General features: G+C 29.1%; 2 protein-coding genes across 7 annotated transcripts in view; one reads left to right on the top strand and one right to left on the bottom strand.

The window, feature by feature from the left end:
- LOC107450063 (homeobox protein Meis1) overlaps window positions 1–6383 on the bottom strand; it is a 103880-nt gene extending 97497 nt beyond the window's left edge. For 2 of the 4 annotated variants that reach the window (XM_071179512.1, XM_043039729.2), the window contains exon 1: window positions 5959–6364. In XM_071179512.1, the coding sequence (XP_071035613.1) occupies window positions 5959–6149 (191 nt within the window). In that variant the 5' untranslated portion in view covers window positions 6150–6364. Of the gene's footprint in view, window positions 1–5958 lie in introns of all 4 variants that reach the window. The other 2 variants (XM_043039728.2, XM_043039730.2) reach the window with 2 other exon arrangements.
- The window catches only part of LOC107450051 (acetoacetyl-CoA synthetase), a 148269-nt gene that overhangs the window by 8982 nt on the left and 121301 nt on the right, over window positions 1–17986 (top strand). The gene's annotated exons all lie outside the window — the stretch shown is intronic.

The following is a 17986-nucleotide window of genomic DNA, read 5'->3' as shown; positions in this document are numbered from 1 at the left end:
AGCTAGTCAGGTACATTAAAGTAGAAAGCTTAAAGTTAAGATAGAAAAAGCTTCAATTTCTAAAGTTTAAAATAAACTCTTAGTATTTTAACCTTCCGAGCTTTATATTATGGCAGAAAATTAGATTCTTACTTACGTAGTTTTGACGAGATTAAACTCATAAATGCCTAAAAATAAATTTTTAAAGGAATATATTTAATCAAACTGACAATTAGTAATATTAGTTATTAATACTGAATGTTAGTTTTTCAGTTATTTTTATTATTAGATGAAAAATTATTAATTATAATTTTTATCATTTTTTGCATGTTGTAGGATATTTTTATGATACATAATTTCCATATTTTGGACATGAAACAAAATGCATTAATTTCAATAAAATATTTTTGTCCTTTAAAACTGCCCAAAAGGTTATTTGAATTGAATTTCTTACATTTCTCATATTTTTTCAAAGTAATTAAAAAATCAGCTGAATGAGGGCAAAGAAAATTATATCTTTACAAAGTTTATCGCTTTGTAAAGGCATACAAATAGAAAGAAAAAAAAATCTTAAAATATTACTTTTAAAATAATAAAATTGCACAAAATTTTGTCCTAAAATGACTTAAATAATTTCGCTGTTTCTTTTAAATCAATTGTATAAACTATTTCTTTCTTTATGTTATTAAAACCAGGCTTATATTTATATTTTAAACTAAAAACTAGACTACAAAATGGTAAATGAAGTATGGATTTACTTTTAAAAATGGAAAATTACTGTTAGAAAAATAATAACATCAAACTCCTTTAGCTATGGAAAAAAAAATGAAAGAAAAGGAAAGATGAGTAATAATTGCAAATCATAAAAGTGAAATTTGATGCAATCGTGAAAAATTAATTGCTGGGAAAAAAATATTTGGCACGTGGCGTAGTCTTAATTATTAGTGGTAATAAAACACAATAAAAACTTTTCTTTAGAAATTCATTTAACTTTTTTTATAATTGTGAAAAATTGCCACACATTTACATCTTATTGACGTTCCCGATTTGTTCTTTTTTCTACGATGCATTAAGTTATAATAGTATTCAATAAAAAATTAACAAACCGAAAAAAAGAATTGTTGAAAGTTTTTATAGTTATTCTTTTTTTTCTTTGGCTAGCACGAAAATTTTTATATGAATTTCACTCATTTTGAAATTTAAATATGATAGAATTTACATTCCATAAATTGTTAGATTCAGCTGCCATTCACATTTATTTACATACAGAATATTTATTTCCTATTCAAATAATTGTGCTTAAATATATAAAATAAGCTGCAGTTAATCTAGTAATTTATTAGATTATTGTAAGTGTATTTATAAAATAGTAAAATGGCGTTTTTTCAGTTTTTAAAAATACTTCATTTATTTTATAAGCCTTTAATTATATCATATGTTTAGCTTCTGACGGAGAGGTTTAAACAATTAATGCCTTCAAATTCACTGAAAAAACTACAGACATTGCTAGTTTTAGACGAAAAAATTATAATTGACTACAAGTTTAAATTCTAATCGTACGACCTGACGAATTTAATGCATGTCTTTGACTATGCATAAACTTTTTTTCTTGTTTTTCCTCAAAATAGAAAAAGTTAATACTTTATAAAAGGGAATATGTTTGAAACAGCTGTTATTTAAAAAAAAATAGTACTTCAATTTCTTAAAGCCTTGATTCTGGTCTATCAATACATTTTATTATTCTTAAAAGTGAAATTGAAAATGAGTGAAATTGAAATTGTGAAATTGAAATTGTGAAATTGAAATTGTGAAATTGAAAACGAGTGAAATTGAAAATGAGTGAAAATGCTCTTTTTTCGCAGTCTTTACGCTGTTCTTAAGTTTTATTTATGTAGGTGCGTACTAATTTTTGTAAAGAATTGAATGTGTGTAGCAAATTTAGTAATTTTTTTTTCGTGTGTAATAATTTATAATTTTCAGGGGTTACTCTAAATTTTAACTTATATTTTAAAGATCCAGTTTTCGCGAAATTGTGAAAAATCTATTTATAATTTACAAGAGTTACTCTAAATAAAAGGTTCTCCATTTACGAAAAATTGAGAAAAATCTATTCATAATTTTATGGAAATTGGGTTCTATTTTTGCGATTTCGTGAAAAATTACTAAAAGAAAAACTTCTTGTCAACATTTTTTTATAATTTTATTCCTTTTTTGTGAAAAATCTACTCATTTTCTGCATCTATTATTAACTGTAGAATGGGTTTCTTTCTGTCAGGGTATTGCTTTTGTGAATATGAAAAACCTAAAAAAAATCACGTCTTTTTACGACTTATTAGTTTTAAAATTATGTATCAACCCTTTGACTACTAACTGCTATAAGTTGACACAGGGAACTGAATACTTGACTGCGCATTATTGATTTTGTCGGCAGGGTATTAAGATATTAGAATATAGTACCACAATCCAAATACTATTACTACTTTATCCACTCTAAAACTGATTTAAACACTTCATATTTTCAATATACATTGTTTATTCACCTATCAAAGTCTTTAAACGCCATGATTTGATTGTTATAATGTATTTGAATATTAGACATGTCTGGTATTTAGATATTTTTTTCTCGTGACTAAACAACGAGATTTGAAATTTCTGCGATTGTTGGGTAAAAACAAGATACAAGAGAAACTAATTTCGAACATCACTTGAGACAGCAGAAACCCTCACCGAACACGCACCTACGTCCAGTCTACATCAGCGGTTCCCAAATAGGGTTCCGTGAAAGGGTTCCATGAGTTAGGAATTTTTTTTTAGCCAGTTATGATTTTCGAAACCTGTAATTAAATTTACATTTAATTGACAATCCATTCATTATTTATTTCCATTATTTTTATGAAATTATTTTATGTCAATGCTTGTGAAAGAAATTTCAAAGCAATGCTTTTCTTAATTAAAACCTAATGAGTTATGAAAAGAATATATTTGAGGAGGCCCCTTTGAAAAATTATGATCAGAATTCAGCTCTTGAAAATCCGATCATTAGAACAAAAGTTACACGGGGGATATCCTTTTTATTTCACGCATTGTACCCATCTTCTTATCAACAACTTCGTGGAGAGGCTTTTACTATTAAAGCAAATTTAGCAAAATTCTGCATCCTTTAGTTTACAATTCACGACCACTATAAAATCTTATGAAGGTAGCTGAAAATTAAGCACCTTTGATGTCAGCCAATAAAAAGAAGTATTCATTAAAAATCAAAGCTAGATTGGTACATGAAAATAAATAAAAATTACTGTACACCATACATTTTTTGAGTTTTGCAAAATTTAAATGACTTTGAGTTTTCAGTTTTGAAAAGGTAATATTAAAATGAGACATCCAGTGCTTAAAAATTTGAAGTCCCATTATACAGGAATCCTTTCCTTTTTAGGGTTATAGTTGAAAGCCGACGAACTAAATTTCTATTTCCCAGTGAAAGGGTTTTCAGAAGCAATGTTTACCCTTATAAAAAAAAAATCAGCCCCCATACTCCATTCTTATGAGCTTTACAATGGAAGCAGTTCTTTTGTCAATAACACAACTCACTTTCACTATAGAAGCATTGCTTTGAAGAAAAAAGAATTCACTTTTGGTTTGGTATTCCCTGAAACCAGGGGGGAAAGTGAATATTTAGAGGGAAGATCTCAAACTGAATAATTTTAATATTAAAGTCAAAACAAATGTTTTTACAAATAACTTTTGTGCCTTTATAACTGTCGAATATGTAATTTAAAACGCTTTCTCTATAGAAAAAATTATGGAACAAAAATTTAAAATTCTCAGCTTTCGTTAGACCAAACGATTCTCAATTTTTTTCGCCTAAGGAACACTAATCGACGTTCTTTTGGCGCAATTCTGGCATTACATTAAAAAAATTCATCAGCAGCTGCAAATATTAAAAAAAAGAAGAAAAACCAGAAGAATAAAACGGATAATTTTGAAATATAATGAAATATTTTGCATGAATTTGCTCTTGGTGAATTCATATGCTGAAAATGAATATAATAAAAATAAGTTATCATAAAAGAACTGTTGCAATATTTACAAGAACTGTAAATCATTTTATTTAGTATTATTGTAAAGCTCGATGCGAAATATTTATCCTTTTCATAATTTATTCAATAGATTGTTATTTAAAAAAATATATTTAATAAGTTTATGTAAGCAGCCAAAATATTTAATAAATTATGGTTTATTGATCGGATAAAAATATTATTGGTTAAAAAAAATTCCTACTCTCGAAACCTCTGTCATCCTTCCATGGAACCCTAGAGCTCAGTGGAACTTCTTTATGGTACCCTGTGTTTGACACTCTTTTAGAGAATGTTTTTGATATCAAGTTAAAATCCAGCCCAATAAGTGTTTTCACAAATAACTTTGCTTTCATAAACTTCAAATATGCATTTTAAAATGATTACATTTAAACCTTTGCATTGAGCAATTAAAAATTCGTTATTCGAAACATTTGAGGAGAAATTTGTCTTACGTTATTAAAGTTGAATCAAACAGATTAAAAGTTTTCACTACTAGAATATAAACAAACCTGCATAAATATCAAACCCGCATTCCAAAATACATTATTTTTTTAAACTTTTTATTCAACGAAATTCTATATGAAGTTATTAATTAGCATTTTTTGGAGATCATTTGAGGGATATTTTTCTTATAATATTAAGTTAAAAAATTAAACTGCTTGAATATTTTCTCAAAACATTTTATACTGTTAAGAATTCTAAAAAATCCACTAGCAGCAATTGTTTGAATATCGTAATGTATTTATTCAATTGAAATACAAATCAAATAAATTAATCTCTATCCCCTTTTAAATAAGAAAGCGCAGGTTATGTACGGCTTTTTAAGTTCGATATTATACTAAATACTTAAATAGATTTTAAAGAAGTTAACTATCAAGAGATTATAATAATCAATCAATTTCCAATTAGTTAATAAAATTTCTTAGCTGAATTCCAGTAAAATAATAAAGTTTGATCGCACGAGATATAATTCAAAAGATCCTAATTTAAATTCATTATTAGAATTTTGTTATAAAATGCTGTTTAATACAAACTTTATTTACTTCTTAACCTTAAAAAATTCTGTGTTACATACATAATCAAAAGCCACATAATATATCTTAATATAAAAATACAAATCTTTTTCAAACAATTGAATTCTTGACAATCAATATAGTTCACAAAACATAATAATGGCTATTTTAATAAAATTTAAATTCTTAACATTAAGTTTTGTGACAGATCTCCAATCAAAAACAAATTGAATTTTTGTTGATACCGATATGCAAATCTTGCAAAACATACGGATTCTTTATAATCAGATAGAATAAATTCTTCGGCACGCAAATTAAATTTTGAAAAGTTCTATGAGTGGTATGCAATCAAAATCGAACAGAATCTTTGTCGATACAGGCTTATAGATCTTGTAATCTATATCTACAGTATATATAAATATATAAATTCTTTACACATATAGTTCTCAAAATATAATCAGACTATGTAAAAAATTTAGTTCTTAACATCAACATATAAGACGGTTATGCAATTAACAAACTAAATTATTGCCGATATAAATCTTGTTTTATGCCAGAACTTTTAACTAAGCACATTAATCGCGATTTTCAAGAATCTTGAAACAATGATTAAGTTTTCGAAATAGTAAATACAGATTGATGAATTGGCAGTTAGATGAATTAGTAAACAAATTTTTACCCGCAAAATTTCGTTCTCAACATCAAAATGTTCTAAGACGGATATGCAATCAAAGGCGAACGAAATCATAATAGATATAAATCTTGTTTTATGGCTAAATTATTAAACAGGCACATTAATCCACGATTTTCAAAAAATATTGGAGCAATGAGCTAAGTTTTCGAAATAATAAGCACAACTTCGATGAAATAGTAAACAAATAAATTCTTACCCAAAAATGGCATCTTTATCCCTTTTTCCGACATCAGGTGTAGATCCCATGACATGATTAGCAATAGACACATGATTGGCATGATAAACACCATGGTGGTTCATAAGATTTTGCCTATGGGGGTCATATAGACCGCCGGCCGATCCATCCCCATGGCCGTAATGAGGCATCCCATCTTCAGGATATTGCATGTCGACAACGTTACTCTTCCAACCACGTGTTGGATCTGACGATCAAAACAACACGAGAAAATTTCGCGCCCCTCGCTCAGCCGGTTTCCTGTAGGGGGCGCTTTTATCCCCACCCCTTTCTTTGCACCCACCGTCAACTTGAACGGAATGATAAATAATCGTGGAATGCTTGGCGAGGGTTGGCGAAAATCACAAACTTTCTTTCCTGCATAATTTGTTCGCTTTTGGGAAGTTGGGAGTCCTATTTATGGGGTGCATTTTGTCCCCGAGGTCATTATTAGCGGCAGTGGCGTGCAGAAAGGGGGTGAAGGGGTAGCGGCAACCAGCTGAAGGAGGCATCAATTTGATCTTTAAAGGCAATAAAACTTAAAACGTATTACCATTATTTTTATTATGAAATCGAATTTTTTAACAGATGACAATTTAGAATAATATAAAAAAATCTAGAGAATAAACAATAATTTTCAAATATATCATTTAAGTTTTAGATAAGGTGAATTTCTTTACAATTTAGAATTTTGGTATGCTTTTACCTAAATAGGAGTTTTAAAATATGAATTTGCCATCGTTGAAAAGTCGACCCCCATTCCCGGTTACCTATGTTCAACTCCGTAGCCGTATGATTTTGAACACAATCCAGAAGACAAGGGAACTCCTGGATCAAGGATCAAATATTGGAAGAAATTTGCCTTCGTGGACAACTTTTTGATGGAACTAACCCGCATTTTCGTTACATAGAAAGGAAGACCATGAAAAGCTCCTGCGGTTAGCCCGACAACGAGAGGACTTTAACCCATGATCCGTCTACTAACGAGAATATTTTACGTCAGTACTGTGATCGGTGTGAGCCGGGTGCGGAATTCGTATCGAAAAGCCATCGCTGGGATTCGAAGCCGGGCCATCTCATTGGGATGCAAGTGCTCTATTCGCTAAACAACCACGGCTCAAAATTTTCGTCAGCTGTTTTTTTTGTTTTTGTTTTTTTTTTTGTCCTTTATATCTTTAACACCACTGATTTGCTGGGCTTTAAGTTCTTATGGGATCTTTAAGTTCGTATAAAATTCATATTTATGGATAAAATCGTAAAAATTTTTTATTATTTCTCAATTGTGTTTAGTTTCATTATTTGAACATTGACATTTAAAATATATCAATACAATACATTAAAATACATCTTACCGACCGGGCATCCATCTTGCAGCAGCCACCATGTAAAAGGGAGGGGGGGGGGGCAACAATAACCGNAAAGTCTCTTATGGGGGGGCAACAATAACCGATTTGTTGTTATTAATTGTGTGGTGGTTTTACATTAAATTTATTGAATCAGTCGTGCACTANTAAAATTCATATTTATGGATAAAATCGCAAAATTTTTTTATTATTTCTCAATTGTGTTTAGTTTCATTATTTGAACATTGACATTTAAAATATATCAATACAATACATTAAAATACATCTTACCGACCGGGCATTCATCTTGTAGCAGCCACCATGTAAAAGGGAGGGGGGGGGGCAACAATAAACGATTTGTTGTTATTAATTGTGTGGTGGTTTTACATTAAATTTATTGAATCAGTTGTGCACTAACCGCTTCAAAAAAAAGGGTAGAAACCTGATCAGATACAAAATTAAATAACATTCTCCAAATGCTCTACATTTTGATTAGACTGATATTTCGATGATAATTTTAGACGAGCAGAATTTAGATATTTTAGCATAATTTTATTCGAATTTTAATATTAAATTTTATATGAACTTCTCTAAATTCTAGTATATCGTCTAGTTCTTTAACTTCTAAAACTACATCCAAACTTCCAATTTACAATTTGTATGCTCGTGTAGGTAAGTTACTTTCGGTCACAAACCTGCTATTTTCTGTGTGAAAGTTATGATGTATTTTATTTATTCACATAAATATGTTGATTTGTGTGCTCAGTAAAGAATGACAGCTTATAGAATTTGTGAAGTTGAAGAACAAGAAATATGTCTAATTAGAGAAAGAAATCACAAAAATACATCCAGGGTTGCAACGAATGTTTGGTAAAAAAGCAATACCCTTCGGTTACGAAGGCTCCTCGAAACTTTGAAGAGTGCTGGATAAGAATCCATTTTTTAGGGATTTAGAGCATTCGCCTTCCAATGAGGTGACCTAGGTTCGATTCCCACCGGCGGCTGATTGACGAATTCTGCTCCCAGAACCACAGTGCTGACTGAAAATAAACTCCTTGGTAGATGGATCATGGGTAGGGCTGCAAGTTTGTGGTGGGAAAAAAGACCCGAAATTTGTGGGAAATTTTGAAAATTACGCAGATTCTTAACATAAAAAAAATTCACTATATAAATGACACAAAAGACAGAAATTGCACAAATAATGAAAAAAAAAAAGCTTAGAAAATACACAACAAAAGTATTTATTTTAATTTCAAGCAATATTAATATTTTTATTTAAATGAACCAGAATTTTGGTACAAAAGTATTGTACATCATCAGATTATTCTCATTTATGCTTCGTCTTTCATCACTTAATACATTTTTATACTTAGAAAACGATCTTTCTGCTTCCACGCTGTTTGCAGGCACGGACAAACATCGAATTGCCATTTTGGATAGCGTTCGGTTTTTGATTTCCAAAACTCGATCAATTTTCCTTCATCAACGCTCAATTCCTTGACAGTTGCTTTGTAAGAAGTAATTGCTGTGAGAACTCAAACATTCTACATTCAAACTACTAGTTACAAAAGCCTTATGTCCCTCTCATCTAAGAAACCGATCCCTATTTAAGAAATCACAAGAAGCCGCCCAAGAAATATTGCCTGGATATGTAGAAAGGCAGTAGAAATTTCACTGCCCATTGCAATAGCCTGTGTTACAGTTTTTCTGTCAAAGATTTGATTTATAACATTTTCCTTCTTTTATGATTCCAATTTCTTTAGTTTTGACTTCAGGAAGGTAATCCTATCAGTCTATTATCCTCCGGAAGGATCCTATCAGTCTATTATCCTCAGGACTTCAGGAAGGTAATCCTATCAGTCTATTATCCTCCCTTAGTGTAGAAAGACCACCTTACGTGACAATATCGTGATTATCTCTTATTTCTGAACTATTTTCTTGCCATTTTGCAATGGATTCACTCCCCTAAATATCTAATCCATTTTACATGTTCAATTTAAGGCTTTAGGAAAGTAAAAAATTCTGTTAAATAAAAATATTAAATTAAAAATGAAAAAAAAATTCATATTTTAAGCCATTTTCGCACAAATCAAAACATATTTAGAAATTCGCTAATTTTAGGAAAAAAGAGGATAATTTCGCTGAATTCATCACAGAAATTCACGCCGTGACAGACTTGCAGTCCTAATCATGGGTTAGAATCCCCTTGTCGTCGGACTAACCGCTGGAAGTTTTCTTGATTTTGTTCTCCATATATCGCTAATGCGAGTTAGTATTATCACATTTTAGTTTCGGACTTCCTAAATATTGGACGGGAATTAGCAACAACAGTTTTATCAACAAAAAAAAAAAAAAATCCTCCACGAAGGCTAATTTGTCCCAATGCTTGATTTAGAATTTCTTTTGTCTTCTGGGTTGGGTTAAAAATTACTAGGCTGTGGAGATGAGCATTAATAGTCGTAAACCGAGAATTGGATCAGTCGTTTTCCAAACGAGTAACAAATTGGAAATGTAGCGAGAGACAATCTGGAATTTTTTAATTGATTTTTCATGACAAAATTACGTTAATATAATTCTACAATCAACATTTTAATTGGCCGGTCAAAAAACATGGAGGCTAGTTACTAAAACAAATTTTTTTTCAAAATTTTAGTTTTATAAAATACGTCATCATCATCATAGTCATCGTTATAGTTTATTAAGATATTCAATCTGTCATTTCGGTGCTTTTTTAATAGAAAAAATTGTTAAGAGAGAATATGGGGAAAAAATGTGCTTTGATGCGATAAAAAACAATTATTCCAAATTTGTATTCTTGAAGTACGAGATACTTTCGTGAATTGCTAACTGGTAATAGTTGCTAGATCTGAGGAATAAGATAGATGGGGCTACTATTGGAATTTCGATTCGTGCAGTTTTGACAATGTAACTATTGATTTATGGAAAGTTCAAGCGGGAAGAACATATATAGGGCCATTTCTTCTTAATTTTAATCCTTCCAATAATGTTGCGTAATATTCGGTATTATTGATTATACTATTTTCTAGGCAGTCAATGAATATGATGTAATGCGAGATTCTCAATAAATTTTTGCCGGAACTTTCTTGACTCATATATTCAGGGCTTGATTATCGCCTAGGCCCAATAGGCACGTTCCTAGTGCCCAAACTTTCTGGGGGGCCTCAAAAATTAATAAAAATTCCATAATATTACTCTAAAAAAAAATACTGAAAGAAACAGTTTTTCTCATAAAAGGCACTTTTCTATTTCAAATTTCCTTTATATTGTGATAAACCAAGCTCGTGTAAACATTGCACTTAATCAAATTCCAAAGTACAACTAAATTTTAATTGGTGCAATTTTTACTCCAACAGCTTAAACAAATGCAACGAGAATGCACATTCGCAAAGTCTCTTATTAATGATTAGTGTTCACAAGAACTAAAAGCTTATTCGTAACAAATATGTAAAGCTGTAGATGGAAGGCTACAATCTTTAAAATAATTCAGCTAATCAGTGACTTTTAGTAAAAATCACTGATTTCACTTGTATGTCGTCATCAAACTGTTTTTATTTTCACAAAATTTTATATTTTGCTTTAATATTTAGATGCATAAGCTTTATCTTAGAAAAATAATCTTCGATTGTCTGCTTTCAAAATTTTTTAGAATGTTTCTCTTGAATTATGCAGTTCCATAGATTCTTTTTATTGTTAGGACTATTCTTCAGAAATTTAATTTCAAAATATTTTGTTAGGGGCCCGGGAATTTTGGGGGCCTTAGGCCTGAATTTGTCTTGATCGGTCCGTGCATATATTAATAGAGGTTTTCATCCCTTGCTTTTGAGCCTTTCAACTTGCATCGATTTCGTTTTTGAGTGAAGTGGTCAATCTTGTCGTCTCACCCAGTGTCACATACTGATGTGGAGTCCAGTGTATTCTACGAAAAAAATTTCAGACGGGCCATCATAATCGTTCAGCACCATCAATGATCATATTGTTACGTTTAAGGTCATCAAACCACTGGTAAACACATTTTTTCGACGAAATGAACTCGCTATAACGCTATTTAAGCCATTGTTGAACTTGAATGGGTTTTTTTTTTGCTCGTTAAATAATAATAGTGTTTATTCCACCCTTCAAATTCGGTTTAATTCCACGTTCTGAAAAATGTCTCAACTCTTTATTTTGATTGGAAACTTTATTAACTGAAGCTAAAGAAGTAATAGTCGAATTTTGAAGATGGTTAACGTTTGAAAGTCTCTGTTGCTCAATACAAATATTAATTTGTTTTTGATGGTGCCATCTGAGAACTGGTCTAATTTCTGAACTTATTTGATAGTATTATTTAGACTTCTTAAATTTATCTTCGTTTTAGCGTAAATTACATTAAGAGAAAGCACATGCGAGCTCCAAATATGTTTTCACCAATTTAAACAAAAATAATTGAAAATAACAAGAATATGTGCAGTATTAAATTACCTTTTCTTTATTAGTTTTAATGTTTGTACAAAGAATTCGCAGATTTTTTAAATGCAATTATCCACCAATTTTAAAAATTAAACTTTCATTTCATACTTTTTACGAAAAATATTGTGACGTTATATGATACTCTTAAAGGTCCTAGATTATATAGTTTAAGTAGGTCGCTTTTTCACAAGCGACCGTTTCCTTCGATTTTGATTGGCTGTCACTGATCACATGGGTAAACAGTCGCCATTTTGTTGACTAGTTAGAAGCATCTGTTATTTCAATTTTCGCTTTTCGTTTTATTTTATTTGTTTCATACTTTTAAATTAATAATACAGATTGTTGCTCATTTGGGTGTTCTAATAAGTCAAAATTAGGTTTAAATTTTATCGCCTACCTGTCGGATATCGCAATAAAGAATGAGGGATAGTATGGCTGCATACAATTGGCAGAGATAAATGAACTCCAAACGATACTTAAGCACAATAAAAAATTTTTTATAAGAAAATCATAAAAAAAAAAAAAACATTGTTCAGTAATATTTTAAATTGCTTATTATTTTGTACGCTTATATGGAATTTTGCTTTTCTAGTTTTAAAGAAATATCTCTAGAAATGTCTATATTGAAAATTTGAAATGCTTTTTTATTTCATAAAATAATGATGTGTCTATTTCAATAAACTAACAATTATGGCAAGTATTTAACTTTTTAAAAATATCTTATTAACATATCACTCATTAATTAAATATAAAACTAGTAAAGAATCAAATTGAAGGCAATTTAAATACCATTGTACTAATTCCGAAAAGTATGTATTTACTTTTTTTATTTTATACATCTTGCAGTTTGTTTTACTTTCTCCAATTGATAAAATTAAATGTTTTTTTTTTTTGAAATGTTAAGATTTATTTATTAAAATAAAATATTTACCGTACAATATTATAAACACTCAACTAACATATCTCTATCATAGTGAATCTATCTAAATTAAATATAGGTGTTACAAAAATAAGAGTTTAATAACTTTAACTCTTATTTTTGTAACACCGTGATTTTGTAACAGAGTGATTTAAAGTTTGGATCCCTTAATGATAAATCACTTTTTACGTATTTCGCCATATCTTGATATTTTTTAAGCGAATTGTAAAATTTCTGCACCTACAATTCATTTATTCAAAGATAATTCCATGCAAAAGTTACTTTTAATAAATATTTATTATTTTTTCTTATTATACATAATAATTGCAGAAAAATGTTTGAATTATAAGGTTTAAAATTTTTTACATCGTTTTAAGGAATGTAATTTTTTATGGCACAATACAAGATTCAAGCGAAATCGGTCGAATAGTTTCTGAGAAATCAAAATCTAAAAATACGAGTTTTTTAATACACACTGTAATTACTTTTTTAATGTTTCTATATGTATGCTTCTCTGATGAAATGCAGCTCTGTCCACGGCTGCAAAACGTTTCTAAAACAATTTTTAAAGTTGCTTTTCAAAATACTCTTCAATTCTGACATCGGAGTATATTAAATGAATTCCTCATTCTTAAACTTTATTACTTTAGAAAAAACTTTCTGCTTCGAAAAAAATAAATAGTTTGTTAGAAATATGTAAAGAGAGTAATGGTGAAAGGAGTGTCTTAAAGTGAAGAAAACAGACTTGGTCAATTCCAATTTTGCTAAAATTGTGCAGTTTTTTTTATTAATATTTCTTTTACATACTGTAAAATATCTTAATTTATGCGTTTTCGCTTTCTGCGTATTTTTAACAACATCTCGCGAACTTTTTAAGCGAATTGTTTTATCGAAAAGTTTTTGCACACAACTATAAAATTCATTAGTTTAAAGATAATTCCTTGAAAAAAATATTATTTATTTAATAATTGTTGAAAAAATTGTGAATTGGACGAATTCTATTTTTTTCATCAATTTACAGAGCAATTCTATAAATGGCAATTCACAAAATGTAAATTTAAAATACTTTTCAGAATGTCCTACAGAGGGCAGCACTTTTTTTCTGAATGTTTTTAAATAAGCGTATTCTGAAATAAATTAACTCAAGATATTTTATCTTAGTAAGCCTTGAATTAAGTGCTAAATGATTAAAATTGGGCAGCAGTAGGAAAATATTATTTTTATTACATTTTCGATTCTAAATAAACTTGAATTATAAATGAATCTAGCATTAGTAATGATCATTAAATTATTTATATGCCCAATAGGCGGCAGCACTTAAGTACTCGATTAATAGTATCAGTGAAGTAGATGAGAAAATATTTTTCCCACTCCATATTAGTTTTTAAATAAATCAGGAATCAATAATACATGGAGAATGTGCAATAATCATCAAAATAGTTATTAAATATTTTTACAGAGGGCAGCACCATTATTATATTATAAGAGCAAACCGATCAACACGATTTTATGCAATCTTTTAAACATTTGTGTGATATAATTAATTAGTAAATACATAAATATTGCTTAATTTTACACATTCCTTTTTTTTGGGGGGGGGGAAGGATGGATTTAAATTAAAGAAAAAAAAAGAAAAAACTTTTTCCTCCGGTATTTTATGCCAGAACTTAAGACATTAATCTTTTATTTCATGTTAAATAAATTGGGTAAAATCCATAGTATTGTAAAAAATAAGAAAATGAAAAACAGTATTTTTAATTTGAAAGGAATTAAAAAAAATATTTTAGTATTATACTATAAAATACATTGTAAATGTTACAATACATCAATTTAATTGAAAAGGAAAGCAAAAAGAAGGAACAAAAAGTATTTATTCAACCCATTATATAAGTTAGCGGCACCTTTTGATCAAAATAGAAATTCTTCCGTCAGAAGGTTAAATTAGATTTTAGCCCTGTATTTATTAATTTAAAATACTCAAAATAAATAATTCATGTTGATTAATTAAATTCAAAATTAGTTAATATGCATTTAGATGCACTCTTTAAAAACATTGTAAACGTCAAATTTACTTTTCAAATTTATTTTTGTTGCAAGCGAACTAAAACTGTAAAGAGTTATTTTTAATATTTATAAATATTTTATAAATAATTCATGTTGATTAATGAAATTTAATGTTAGTTGATATAAATTTGGATTAATATAATTAAAACTATCAACCATTTAAAAAACAAATTTAAAAATACATACACTGTTAGAAATTTCCCAGAAAAAAATAGTAAATAACAGTTTATTTAATTGTTATTTTACCATATCAAACAAATAGTCAAATAATCATCTCAAAGGTGATTTACTTTAGAATAATTTTGCGGTTACTTTAGAATAATTTTAGAATGAAAATTCCAACAGAATAATGAATGTTAAAATACATTACAGATATTGAAATACGCACAGAATTGAAATACCTATCAGAAATATCTAACAGCGTTATATTATTGCTTTAAATTTTGGATAAAAAAAGTAATAGAAATTTTAGAAAACTATCAAATGCTCAATAGCAGAAGTGAGTATTGATAATAATTCACATAGATTAAGAATTTTTTTTCTTTAGACTGAGGGGAACTCTTTCGGCTGAGTCTCATCAGAGAAATTTTAATTTTTGTCGAAAAATTTCTAACTAATTTTGATTCTTCTTTTGATTTTAAGCATGATGTTGTCATCAATTGTCTAATCATATTATTAATAAATGCATTAATAATAAATCAGCACTCCTTCAATTTTTACTCTTTTGATTTTGATTTTCTTTTTGAAGTTTAAAATTCAAATTAAATTCTTTTTAATTTGAAATTTAAAATTCAATTCTTTTTTAAATTTTATAATTCAGAAACTATTCAGCCTTTTTCATGCAAACTTCGAATTTTGTGACTAAAAATTATCTTGATTTAAATAAGGCAAAAATTTGCATACCTTGCAATTTTTTTGTCTGATATTGAATTCAATAAAAGAAAATAATAATTTTGAAAATTATATTTTGCATGACATTATCTTTAGAAAGTTATCGATAGAAAGCTATTAGAATAGGTAGTTTAGGTTGATATAGTAGTCTTAAGATATAGTTTTACAATCGATTGCAAACATTGTTTAACATTGTTAACATTGTGTTTGCTCTAATAGTTCCATTGCTACGTGAAACATTAACTTGTAACAAGAGTCTTGAACAGAAATACGCAAAAAGTTGAATTAACATTCAGGGGTTAAAATTTTTAATCCTTCTTCTGACTAAGCGGTTGGATCCATATTTTCTAAACAGCAACTATAAATTTTGACGGTCCGGAATCTGAAATCACCGGAAAAAAGTTTCGAAAAAGAGAAAGAATGTTTTTTTGTCTGATTTCTAATACCGTCTATGTAATAACCAAAATTAATTATTTCGGTTATTACATTGATAATTGTGCCTATTTTGTCTTTTTCCTTGAAACTAATTTTTTGGATAATTTATTTCATTTTAAATGCAATATCTTAAAATATTTTATTTCGAGTTACTTGAAATTTTTCATGAATGTTTTTAAGGCATATGTTTAGGAAATAGGCTACGGACTAGTTTATTAAACTATTATTTCATATTTTACAGCTAAAATAAAAAAGCCTTTTTCGCCAAATAAATTTCGATTTTTGCTGTAAAATATCCCAAATATTAAGATTATTTATAATGCCTAGTCCAGTGTTTCCCAAACTTATGTCTTTTGTGTACCCTTTCTAAATTTTTCGTAACGCTGAGTACCACTAATAAAAAAATGAATGAATTTTTTACTATAAAAAAATTGGGCAAAAGTTAAAAATCACAACTGGCTGTTGGCACCACTCATTATTAAGTGTTAACTCTGCAAAAAATGGCCAATAGAAAAAAAGTAATCATAAATTTTCATGGCTAGCTTTGTTTTTAAATAAAATTTTTTGAAATTTTCGTTTGTTGCAGAAGAACGCGTACCCCCGCTAAACGGTTCCTTGGGGCATTCATCCACTTTTTCTTCGATCTTCCTTACCTGTACTATTAATGATTCTTTATCGCCTTACGAGATCATCGCCAACAAAAGCACTTATTTTTATTTTTTGAAATACCGGATGCTATTTAGGCAAAGTATGAAATAATCGTCCTAATGAGGTTATTATGTAAATGATGTGCATGGTACTGTGAATGACCGAAATCGGTGGTTGTTGACTTTCACCGGTGAATGTTGACAATCAAATTAGTCGCTTTGGTGAATGTCCGAAATATTTATTACATCCGATTTTATATTAATTTATTCGTGGATATAATTACATTTATTCGATATTTTAATACTTACTGACGATAGATTAGAACAAACATCAGTGTTTGGAGTATCGGGCAAATATATAACGGGCAAAGGCACTTGACTTTAAAAAAAATCAGTGTAGGGTATACCGGGCAAATGTATACAGGGCAGAGGCACTTGACCTTAAAAAAACATCAGTGTAGGGTATACTGGGCAAATGTATACCGGGCAATGGCACTTGACCTTAAAAAAATATCAGTGTAGGGTATACGGGCAAATGTATACCAAGCAGTGGCACTTGACCTTAAAAAACATCAGTGTAGGGTATACCGGGCAGTGGCACTTGACCTTAAGGAAACATCAGTGTAGGGTATTCCGGGCAGTGGCACTGAACCTTAAAAAAACATCAGTGTAGGATATACCGGGCAATCGCACTTGACCTTAAAAAAACATCAGTGTAGGATATACTGGGCAAATGTATACCGGGCAATGGCACTTAACCAGACCTAGTATGACTAGAAAATATATACTAGGTCTAGTACCACTTTTGCTATACCTTAAATATTTAAAAAAAAACTGATAACGAAATTATTGCTTTAAAATTAAAAAAATAATAATAAAAACTGCACCAGATAAGAGTAATTGAAGTAGTTGCTTTATACAGCGCATGTGAGGAAAAAAATTTAAAAAAAAATTATCCAGGTGCATCTAAAAGTGGATGAATATCCCAAGACACCCCGCTAAACTGTTCCCGTACCCCTGGAGGTACGCGTACCATACTTTGGGAATCACTGGCGTAGTCTATTCCCTAAGTTGAGTTATTATGAATATTATAAAACATACTTAATGAAAAAAATAATAAATTTCAACAAAGCTGTGTGATTTTGAAAAGAGGTCAATTTGCGGTCTTTTTTTTTAAAATCAGTTTTCCACTCATATTTTCTAAAATAAATTTTTTTCATGTTTTTTTTTTCTTTTCATTTAAT

This window comes from Parasteatoda tepidariorum, chromosome 4, assembly GCF_043381705.1.
Source record: "Parasteatoda tepidariorum isolate YZ-2023 chromosome 4, CAS_Ptep_4.0, whole genome shotgun sequence".
Taxonomy (NCBI): Eukaryota; Metazoa; Arthropoda; class Arachnida; order Araneae; family Theridiidae; genus Parasteatoda; species Parasteatoda tepidariorum.
Note: the sequence above shows the minus strand (reverse complement) of the source record. Positions and strands in the feature narration are given on the sequence as shown.